The sequence below is a fragment of the Macrotis lagotis genome, chromosome 6 (assembly GCF_037893015.1).
Source record: "Macrotis lagotis isolate mMagLag1 chromosome 6, bilby.v1.9.chrom.fasta, whole genome shotgun sequence".
Taxonomy (NCBI): domain Eukaryota; kingdom Metazoa; phylum Chordata; class Mammalia; order Peramelemorphia; family Peramelidae; genus Macrotis; species Macrotis lagotis.
In genome coordinates this window covers 233112206-233123170 of record NC_133663.1, presented here as the reverse complement: position 1 = coordinate 233123170, position 10965 = coordinate 233112206, and the positions used below count along the sequence as shown (strand labels likewise).

At 35.1% G+C, this 10965-nt stretch overlaps 1 protein-coding gene across 5 annotated transcripts in view; it reads right to left on the bottom strand.

The window, feature by feature from the left end:
• Positions 1–1222: 1222 nt before the first annotated feature.
• Positions 1223–10965, bottom strand: part of MID1 (midline 1) — a 447000-nt gene continuing 437257 nt past the window's right edge. For all 5 annotated transcript variants that reach the window (XM_074192469.1, XM_074192472.1, XM_074192473.1 and 2 more), the window contains one exon: positions 1223–9265. In XM_074192469.1, the coding sequence (XP_074048570.1) occupies positions 8917–9265 (349 nt within the window). In that variant the 3' untranslated portion in view covers positions 1223–8916. The remainder of the gene's footprint in view (positions 9266–10965) is intronic.

The window sequence follows — 10965 nt, the reverse complement described above, 5'->3', positions numbered from 1 at the left end:
AATATGGTGTAAAAATGGAGTCAATAGAAAAAAAGGGAAATGTGATGGAAAAGTAAAAGGAGAAAGATGGAGAAAGAAAAAGGAGAGGGGGAATAGGCCAAGACATCTCATATAATAAGTTTTTTTCTTTATTACAATGAGCTATTGCAGTGATATGGAAGGGGGGAAGGCAAGGGGGAATGAGGGAATCTTTGCTCTCATCAGAGGTGGCTAGGAGAGGAAACCATATATACTCAATGGGGTATAGCCATCTGAGGTAAGAAGAAAGGGGGGTACAAGGGGAAGGGGGGATGTAAGTGATGGAGGAGAGGATGGACCATGGTGGGAGAGTGGTCAGATATAATACATTTTCCTTTTTACTTCTAGCAAGGGTCTGGGATTGGATGGCCTGTCCGGGACCATAGGGCCAGGTGGATGCTGGGCCTATGGGGTGGTAGGGGGGATCGGGCCTCTTGGCCCCAGGACCAGGGATCTGTCTGCTGCACCACTCAGCTACCCTACATCAGAGTCAGAGTGAAAGGAGAGAGAAAATATAGTACATGGAAGTGGAGAAATATGAAAGGAGGGAGTTGTGATCAGCAATGGCAATGGTGGAAAAATATGGAAACAACTTTTGCGATGGACTTACCATAAAGAATGTGATCCACCCGCGACAGAGTTGTTGGTGTTGGAACAAAGAGTGAAGCACATTTTTTATTATAATTATTTTGGGTGTGGGTGCAGGGCAAATGGGTCTGGGTGGCCTGCCTTGAGCCACATAGCAGGGTGATTTTGGTCTGTCTGAGGCCAGAATTGGACCCAGGTGCTCCTGCTCAAGGGCCAATGCTCTGTCCACCACCTAGCTACCCCTACTACTATTACTATTTTATTTTATTTTGGGTCTTTTTTTCTTTTTTTTTTTTGCAGGGCATTGGGGTTGGGCTGGCTTGCATGACTCACGGCTGGGTGATTGTTGGGTGTATGGGGCCGGATATGGGCTCAGGTACTCCTGGCTCCAGGGCTGGGGCTCTGTCCATTGTGCCACCTGGCCATACCTACAATTATTACTATTTTTTTATTTTAATTTTTTCCTGTCCCCTTTACTTTATCGCTCAAGCAAGTCTATATTTTGTGAGGGGAGGGGGTATTCTGTTTACTCTTGAACAAGAATATTTTATTAATGTATAAAAAAACATTATTCATACAAAAAGAATAAACATTAAAAAAAGGGTGATTAGGAGAACAAGGAGAAATGGAAGAATATGAGGGTGATGCTTAGCAAGCATAAAAGATGGAGAGATGGAAGGATGGGAGCCATTATAATTAGAGAGAAGAATTTCAGAGTTAGAGATTAAAAAGATGAAAGAATTTTGAGACATGTTGACCTCTTGATCATCCTCATGATTGGATGAGATAGTATGAAGATTGGGGTTTTTGATGAGAAATAAATATGAATATTAAAGTCTGCAAATATGAGAGTATTTGGTATATGGTACTGAAATGGTATGTGGTACTAAAATAAAAAAAAATAGCTCCAATGATACATTTTTAAAATATCCATAGGAAAAAAATAAGTGTTCATAAGGAGACATAGAAGCTTTGTTAGATTACTTTTTAGATTACCTAGGCATGTATATGTATGTAATATATTTGTCCTAGTTCCTTTTTCATTATGTCTCTGTCTCTATTTTTACACATACACACACACGTAAATATTTGTACTTCTTAAAAAATCAAAGTTTGTAGAAGTTCACATTTTCTTTTTCAAACTTCCTATTCTTCTTTGCATATTTAAATGTTAGTGTTCGGTTGATGAGAATAAGATCACAGAAAAAAATAATAGAAAGTAGAGAATTGGGAGGTTGATGGAATCAAAAATTTGGACAGAGTAGTTAATATAATGATAGATTTAGACCTAAAGAAGTTTTGGTGGCCTCAGTTGACCAAACCCCTCATTTACAGTTAAGGAAAGTGAAGTCCAGAGAGGTTTCGATTTGCCTAAGATAGGTTGTAAGTATTAGAGGTGAGATGAATCCAGGGCATCTGTCTCCAAAGTCAGTGTCCTTTTTACTATATCTGTTTTATAACTCAGGAAATTATAAAATTTTAGTTGGTTAAAATAACAAGAAAATTAATTTGATCCATTAGATAACTTTATAGATGAACTATTTGAAATAATAAACATAGAACTAAAATAAAGAGGGAGAGAGAATTACAGATGGCTAATCAAAATGAATATTTATAACATGAAATTTTAGTGGACTGAATTATTCTATTAGCAGGAAAAGTTATGGGATATATGTAGAATAAAAATCTATCAATACATTGCTTAAATGAAATAAATTTATTCCATAGAGATATGGCTAGACTAAAGGTGATTTTGGTTTAAAATGTATCATGTGTTGGCAAGTAAAAAAAAAAGGAGGGGCTATCTTCCTATCAGATAATATTGAATTCAATTTAGAAATTATCAAAATGGAATGGGTTGGGATATATAAGAAAGACTTGCATGGTACTAAAGATAAAAAGAACATTAATAAAATATTCACATGACAAGGATAATGATCTACAAGGATTGATTCTCCTTTTCTTAGCAAGTGTATATTGAAGAAGTTTCTGGGGAATAGAAGCAGAAGGAAGGTCTGGAGAGTATATGGTATGTAAGTAGGGTCCATATTCTTGGCACCTTATATCGTGATCTGCTTCAGTTTAGGAAGTAGGCAGACCAGAGACACCTTTAAACTCAGTCCCTTGGGGGTTCTGGTACATTGAGAGTAGACTTTTATTCTAAGTTTCTTTTTATCTCATAATTCTTTGGTATCTCAGTCTGGATGGCTAATTCAGTCCTTTGATTTCAGAGTGAATTTGTCAATGCTCATCATGATTAAGTTACATAGGTCCTCATTTTTAGTGATTTGCATGAAACATTTGATCCAAAGTACTTCTCAAACAATTAGAGATTCAATGTGGGTAAACCATATTTGCAGAAGTTGCAGGATGGGCTGGACTTGAAAGTCCAAATTCTCCTTTAGATACATTTTGTAAACCCTGGGCAAGTCACTGAACTACTAACTGCCTCAGTTTTCTCATCTATAAAATGGTGAAAATAATGGTACCTATCTCCCAGAGTTGTTGTGAGGATAAAATGAGACTCTGTTTCAAAGCAATAAAAAGAAGTAGTAGTAGTAGGAGGAGGAGGAGGATGAAGAGAATGTAGTAGTAGTTGGTAGTAGTAGTTAGTAGTATTTTACTGGTCATTGGGTTCAACATTGCCAAAGTATTTATTCAAATCTAAGTAACAGGGGCAGCTAGGTGGCAGAGCGGATAGAGTACCGGCCCTAGAGTCAGGAGTACCTGAGTTCAAATGCGGCCTCAGACGTTAATAATTACATAGCTGTGAGGCCTTGGGCAAGTCACTTAACCCCACTGCCTTGCAAAAACAAAAAACAAATCTAAGTAATTCTTGAAAACTACAACTCTACATATTATTATCTTCTTCCAGGGATGTTACTTGCAAATTTTGGTCCTATGGTAAGTTATAAAGGTGGTTGATCAGGAATGTTGTCCTACAAGGAGGAACAATGGATACCTTAATGTTTCTGCCCTCCTACAGGAAGCCAGTACTAGGCAAAGGGTGATGATAGTGGGTGATGTGGCTATTGCATTCACTGTTGAAGATAGTGAGGGAAGATCATGATGGTATTGTTTAACCACAAGAAGGAAGGAAGTGAGGCTGAGGTTGAGGTTATAGCTGCAAGTAGAAATAGGCAATGGAAAAGCCTGAAGGTAGGAGGTCATCTACCTCCCTTTTCAATTCCCTTCCCAGATGTTATTATTAACAGTCTGTAAACTTTAAATCCTGGTGGTCCTGTCCTACTTAAAGCTCTGATGTTCTTCAAGTAATAATAATGACAATGATGATGGAAATAATGATAACAATAATGATGATAATATTGTAATGGTGATGATAATAATGATATGATGATAATGATCTCAATAATGATAACAATGGTGATAATAATGATGATGGTCATGATAATGACAATAATGATATGATGATGATGATGATAATGATAAGAAGAACTAACATTTACATAGGCTTACTATGTGCCAAATGCTGGGCTAAGTGCTTTACAATTCTTTTATCAATTGATTCTCAAACAGCCCAGGAGGTAGGTGCTGTTATTATCCTCATTTTATAGTAGAGGACTTGGTACTCTTTCTATGCACTACATTAAAATTCAGCTTTTTGTAGTGACACAGTTACAAGATATAGAATGCTGATTGATCTCTTCGTGACCCAACCTATCAGCTTCTTCATCTGTAAATAGGGGTTTACACCCATCATATCACTTCCCCCCTCCTTATTGTAAAGATTGAATCAAATAATACATTCCAGTGCTTTGCAAATCACAAAATAAATGGCAAATGAGTAGAATCTTCTATCATTTAAAAATGACATTGATATGTATTCTTTGTTGGGTATCTTCTCTTCCCCATATTTTGCCTAAACCTAGTTGCTACTTCAAAATAGTTATTATTGTTGATGTTATCATTTCAGTTTGTGTCTGACTCTTCATGATGGCTTTTGGGGTTTACTTGGTAAAGATAAATGGTTTGCCATTTCCTTCTCCTGATCATTTTACAAACTGAAGTAAATAGGGTTAAGTGACTTGCCTAGGAAGATGAATCTTCTTGACTTCAGGTCTGGAACTTGATCCACTGTGAGCTAGCTGACCCCAAAATGGTGGTAATATCACCAAAAAAAAAATTAGATGCCTGCTTAACCAATTGATGAAGTTTGCCTCCTTTTCTTTCTCCTTCTTCCTCTGCTAATTCCATTCATGATTTATTTCAGGGTTATTTAGCAATATATTCCAGAATACGGATTTGGAATGAAGAGGAAGAGGGGATCAAAATACTGAAGCAAATATTTACTACAGACCCTATTCAATGGTCTGAGGGTAGAAGAAAAAGGAAATGACAGGAATTGACTGTATATTTAGCATTGGGATTGAGTAGCATAGAATAACAATAGAAAAGTGAGGGGGTAATATTATTTAAGATCATGTAGGGGGCTCAGTGGCTAAGGTGCCAGACCCAAAGTGAGGAAGACTCATCTTCGTGAATTCAAATCTAGCCTCAGACACTTACTAGCTATGCAAGTCACTTAGCTCTATTTGCCTCAGTTTCTTCATCTATAAAATGAACTGAAGGAAATGACAAACTGCTCCAACATCTTTGCCAAGTAACCCCCAAAATAATTGGACATGATGAATAACAGTATTGGTTAAGTTCTTAAATTCAAAGAAAAATGGTTTAAGTTTGAAAATTTATATGCTCCTCACTTCCATGACATACACACAAATTTTTCATTTACAAAAGCAGAGAGAACTTATTTTAATCCTCTCTCATAAGTGAAGGATCCTAAAATCTAGAGAAGGAAGGATCCTGAAGCAATCACTCCGACTAACTCCATCATTTTACAGATGAGGAAACTGAAGCCCAGAGAAGGGAAATGACAAAAATTATAGCTGGAGTTTTTGCTTGATTCTACTGACTCCGCATTCCTTGCTCTTGCCATGTTGTATTCACAACTGGTTATGGTTGAGTTTTAATCTTTAAAGAAACTTTGAAATATACAAGAGCCACAGGAACAGAGGTTTTTAAGTGATGCTTTTATTGTATTGAATGAAATCTTGTAAAATAAACGGACCTTGCTTTAAAAAAAAGACCATGATTTTAAAATAACAACTTTTCCATCATTGCCCTCATATCTAATTCATATATAGACAAGTTGTAAGGGAAAAGCCAAATACTGAAATTTCCAACAAATCCAGACTTTTGTATGCCTACCATGTGTGTGTCTATACATGCACACATATAAATACATACATATACATCCCAAGAACTAATTGGATTTAAAACTCATTTAAGCAATGTGATTTTTTGGCATTGAAGTCCAACTAACAACACCATAATGAGATTTTTGAAGATAACATGTCATTAAAAATCATCGTCAATACTTGTAGTTGATAGTCTCTGTGTGAGGTGACTTTTTTTCCTAAAGGGGTAAGATAAAAAAAGAAAGAAATAGAAATCACCATCAGACTTTTCTTTGAACCCAATTGGATTCCTTAGGATTGTACCGCCAGTCTCTCAAACCTGTCCTTCTAACTTTCTCTATTCATCCATCAGGCTTATTATGTGATAAATAAGGGTTGTTACAGTCACTTTCTCTCTCAGGTCTGTGTCATTTCTGCTTCCTGAACGATATTGGTCCTTCACCTGCTTTCCTTTAGCCCATGTCTCTTCCCTTGAATTATTTCCCCTATGATTTGAGGACTCTCTCAGGTGTGATTTAATATAAAAAGAATATCTCTGACCCAGTCATTTCAACAAAGCACACTGGTCTGTTTATGTCTTCAGCATCTGTTTATATGCTTTTTTTTGACTTTCCAAAAAAATCCTTGTGGAAATTTTTTCTATATCATTATAGTCATTAAAAGAAATACTGTAGCAAAAGATTATATACACATTTTTTTCTTTAAATATGTCAACTCTGAAATCATTGATGGTGGGTATTTCTTGGCCACAAGGTTTTCATGATAGAAACATTGAAGTTTTAACACCCAACTTATATTCAACCTCTCTTGCCCATACAAAAATAGGCAGAACATACTTAAAACTGTTTAAGTGAAAATTTGTACAAAATTTTTTATAATGTTGGAAAAACAACTATATGTATGGAAGCATCATTATTCTTTAGAATTGGCATCATAAGACAAACTAGAAAGCTTATCAGTACCAGTATACTGAGTATTTAAAAACTCAGAAGTTGATTTGGAGGTCCATTTATTTTGAGCCTTTTGATGAACAAAGTGCATTAAAATATCTTTTAATATTGAATTCCAAAAGCAACATTAAAAATTACTGAGGCAACCTTTTAATTTATTCAGTAAAAGAAAACTCACATTGTTTATTATGGGGGAAAACCCTTATTTTTAACTTCTTCAGAAAAGTCCTTTAAAAGTATTTTTTCTATTATCTAGTAAAATAATCCTTTAGGTATAAATCTCATAGTAAATATATAGAACCTTATTTGTTAAGAAAAGGAGGAGGAAGAGTGTCAAGAATAGAGACAGAACATGATGAGATGACAAAGTCCTGTGTGTGTCTGATTCTAAAAACAAACATTTAAATGAGCTTCTTGTCTACATGAAGCAAATACTACTAGTTGGTTTTGGTTCAGGAAAATAATTGGTCAATTCAGTGAGAAAAAAGAATTTTTCAAATCTTAACTTCTTGGTTAGTTTTAGAGAAATGGTTACCCTGGGATTGGAGGTAGTCACAACATGTATTTTAGGAACAGATACAATTTATAGATATTTACTCCCCCCCCCCACCCCTTTTTCCTTTGAACAGGACTGAATCTAAATGGTGCCCGTGTTGGATCTCTCTTCTGTTTTAAAGGAAGTTGAGAAAAGGTTCAGTGATTTGTCCAGAGTGTCAAAACAAACAACAGTAATGATGAGTTTGCCATTTTACACCATGTATATGAGTAACAAGTTTGAAAGCTTGAGTTCTTTCTTCCCAAATTACAAGGTAACACCCTAAATAATGGGAGCCCTTAGTTTTTTATTTTATTTTAATGGAAGGGTGGTGTCATAAAGCCCACTTTCAATATAGCTTGGGATATGTGTTAGAATGGATAGTACCTTATATAACCACTATCAACATCATCATCATCATCATTTCTTAATGTATCCACTTCACAGCACTTGATGTTTCCAGTCCATGCTTTAAGTACTTATTTATTGCAAAATAGAAAGCTTTCCAAATTGCTATTTCCATTTGCTACAAAATATGTTCATTTTCTTTTCTCAAGAGACTAATAAAGCACTAAAGGTGGGACACTATAAAATGTGAGATAAATGTTTTATGAGCCTATGGCAAGCCATTAAAACCCAAGATGAGATATATTTCATTGTAATATTTAAAAAAATGAAAATCTAATTCTTGATCTAATTCAAGTTACTCTTGATTTTTAAGTAAATGGTATGATTTAGAGACTGCTTTTCTAGGCCTAATACAATCTGTTTACCCAGAATTCCTAAGAAAGAAAAAAGCAACTATGGAATTCCTTTTGAGAAATTCTAGGTGGGAAGGTCTTGGCATGTCTGGGGGGTTTCAAAAACTATTGCCCCCACCTGGATGCAGATGATTTGACAGTTTAACATGACAAATTGAGATGCTAAGAATTAGCCGTATAATTCCATCATCACCATTGCCCTGGCTTTCTAGTTTAGTAACTTTTTATTTTACTTCACAGTAATAATATTGCAATTTTTTCCCCTTAGAAAAATGGAAATGTGCTACTCATTTAAAAACCATAGCAAGAAGGACCTCCATCTTCTATTTACTTCTAAACTTGGCTCTGTATTTTTATTTTTATATGTACATTCTTATATGCAGTGTTGAGACGACAGGACCTTGCATGGGGTGAGTATGTATTTTTATAGAGCGAAAAGATGGATAAAAACTTACAAAACCTTTTTTTCTTTGAGGCCATACACTGTGATGAAATAAGTGTGTAAAAAGCTGGTAAACATTAGTAAATGGACCTCTTAATGTGCAAACCAAATAATTCCTAAGAGTTGTAATCCAGATCATGTTTCTTTTATAAATAATCTATAAATCTTCCCGTAAATACAAAAAATGTTCCAAGAAATTATTAAATCCATTTCCTGCACTTTAATACAAAACACACAGTTAAAGGAGAGCAAGACTCTCATTTCCAGCTCCGTCTTAGCCAATTTATGGATACTTATTACGGCCCACATTTGAAAAGTCTTAGTCAAGCTCTGGTGGACTGCTCATTTGCTGTCAGTCCTCTGAATGATCTGCATCATTTCTGGTCCATCTGAGCTTCAAAAATCAGGGCAGCTGCTCAAGGCAGTCCAAGTGATCTGGGATAGGAAGGCCTGTTATAATTGTCAAACATTTATTCCACACAGTGAAGGTAGGACACACCGGCTGTGCAAATGTAATGTCAAATGTATAAAGGTGAAGGGAGTTCAAAGCATCATAAAAGGCAATGGAGCCATTATCATAGTCTAGCAAAATGCCCACTCGCCGGAGGTGGGGTGCTGGTTCGATGGGAATTTCCTTGCTATTATGTCTCACCACCCAATTATTATTGCAGCGACAAAGCACCCAAGAAGCAGAATTTTTTCCAATCCACTCGTGCTTTGGGGCTGACTTGTAAGCAAGACCAATTGCATACCTGCAAAAAAAAAAATCAAAGAGTACACTCTTTGAGAATGAAAGATAAATTATATTCTGCCTAGTTCAGAGCTTTATAGAGGTGACCTGTTCATGAGCTTAAATTAAATTAAAATCTAGCAAGATATTTATTTAACTGATAATTTGATAAATCCATTAAATTTCAACCATCTGATAAGGAACACATCATTGGAACATTCAAAATCTTGTCAAATTACATACCACACCAAATTTTTTTTTAATCTGAAATGATATAATTATCCATTTGTTTGTTTATTTATTATTCACACCCTCCCCACAAAGGAGAAATGGCAAAAATCAAATCTCTTAATTTTTTTTTGTTTTGTTTTTGCAAGGCAATGCGGTTAAGTGGCTTGCCAAAGGCCACACAGCTAGGTAATTATTAAGTGTCTAAGGCCGGATTTGAACTCAGGTACTCCTGACTCCAGGACCGGTGCTCTATCCACTATGCAACCTAGCCGCCCCAAAATCTCTTAATTTTTTAAAGAAAGTGACAAAGTATAACCTGGACAATGTTCACACTTCATAAATAGTTTAAAAACATTCTTGATATTTTTCATGATATGGGGAATCTCAATTCTTTCTAAACATGCAGCATTCTTAATATTTTTTTCCTTTGGAATTAGATTATGGTCATGGCAGAAGCAAGGTCATTTGAAAATTGCTTGCTGGGAACTTCTAAAGTAGAGGGAAACTTGATTCAGAGGATAGCAAAAAAGATTTTCAAAATACCACTGTTTCTAAGGTTTAAATAAAAACACTGCTACTTCCAATTAAAAGCTATTCACCATTAAATACTTAATTGCAATAAAATTAACAAAAGATTAGAATGCTAACAAAAACAATGTTGACTGAGGAAAGAGAAATGAAAGAAAACATCTCTGATAAATTATGTCTGCACTTTAGTTGGTTTCATTTCCAGTTTGAAAGTAGTTCCTCATCTGCAAATGATCCAGTTACTACATTTAGTTCTTAATATACCTAATTTCACATACATGTATCTTGTATAGATAGATGCATTATGACAGAATTATGGAAAGACAGTCAAGAATTGCATAGGATGAGAACGTTTGCAACTTATATTCGTGGTAGACCAAGCACAGACATATTTATCTTACCTAGAATGTATGCATATATTTGCTCAATCAATAAACATTTCTGATGTGTTCCTGATTACATGAATAAGCATTTGTTGCACTTTAATTTTTTATTAATAATACACAGACCCTTAGAAACTTACTGAATTCTCAAATCAAACCTATGGTTGAAGTTTTGCTGATGTTATTATACAAATGAGTAAAGTTAAGTATCTAGAGGTTCACAGAGTGAGTCAGAGCTGAAACTAGACTTCTTGACGTTCCAACCTGCTGATCTTTCCATGAAACCACCCTTCAAGTTCATTAGTACCACTCCATAAAACACCCAACAACTATTAACTCCAGTTAGCTTTTGTAACAAAATAACTAAATTTATAGTCCATTAACCAAAGGAATTGAGTATTATTAAATTATCATTAATCTTGAAAACTTTGTGCATATTTCCACAATGCTTCTAAGGCAGGGGAAGAATGCTAACAATCCATTAAGGTATGCTCTGAAACATGAAGAAGTCAAAAAGTCCCCAAGTTATATTTCTCAGAGCAATGCTAATATGCCCCATTGCACATATCATAAAATTACA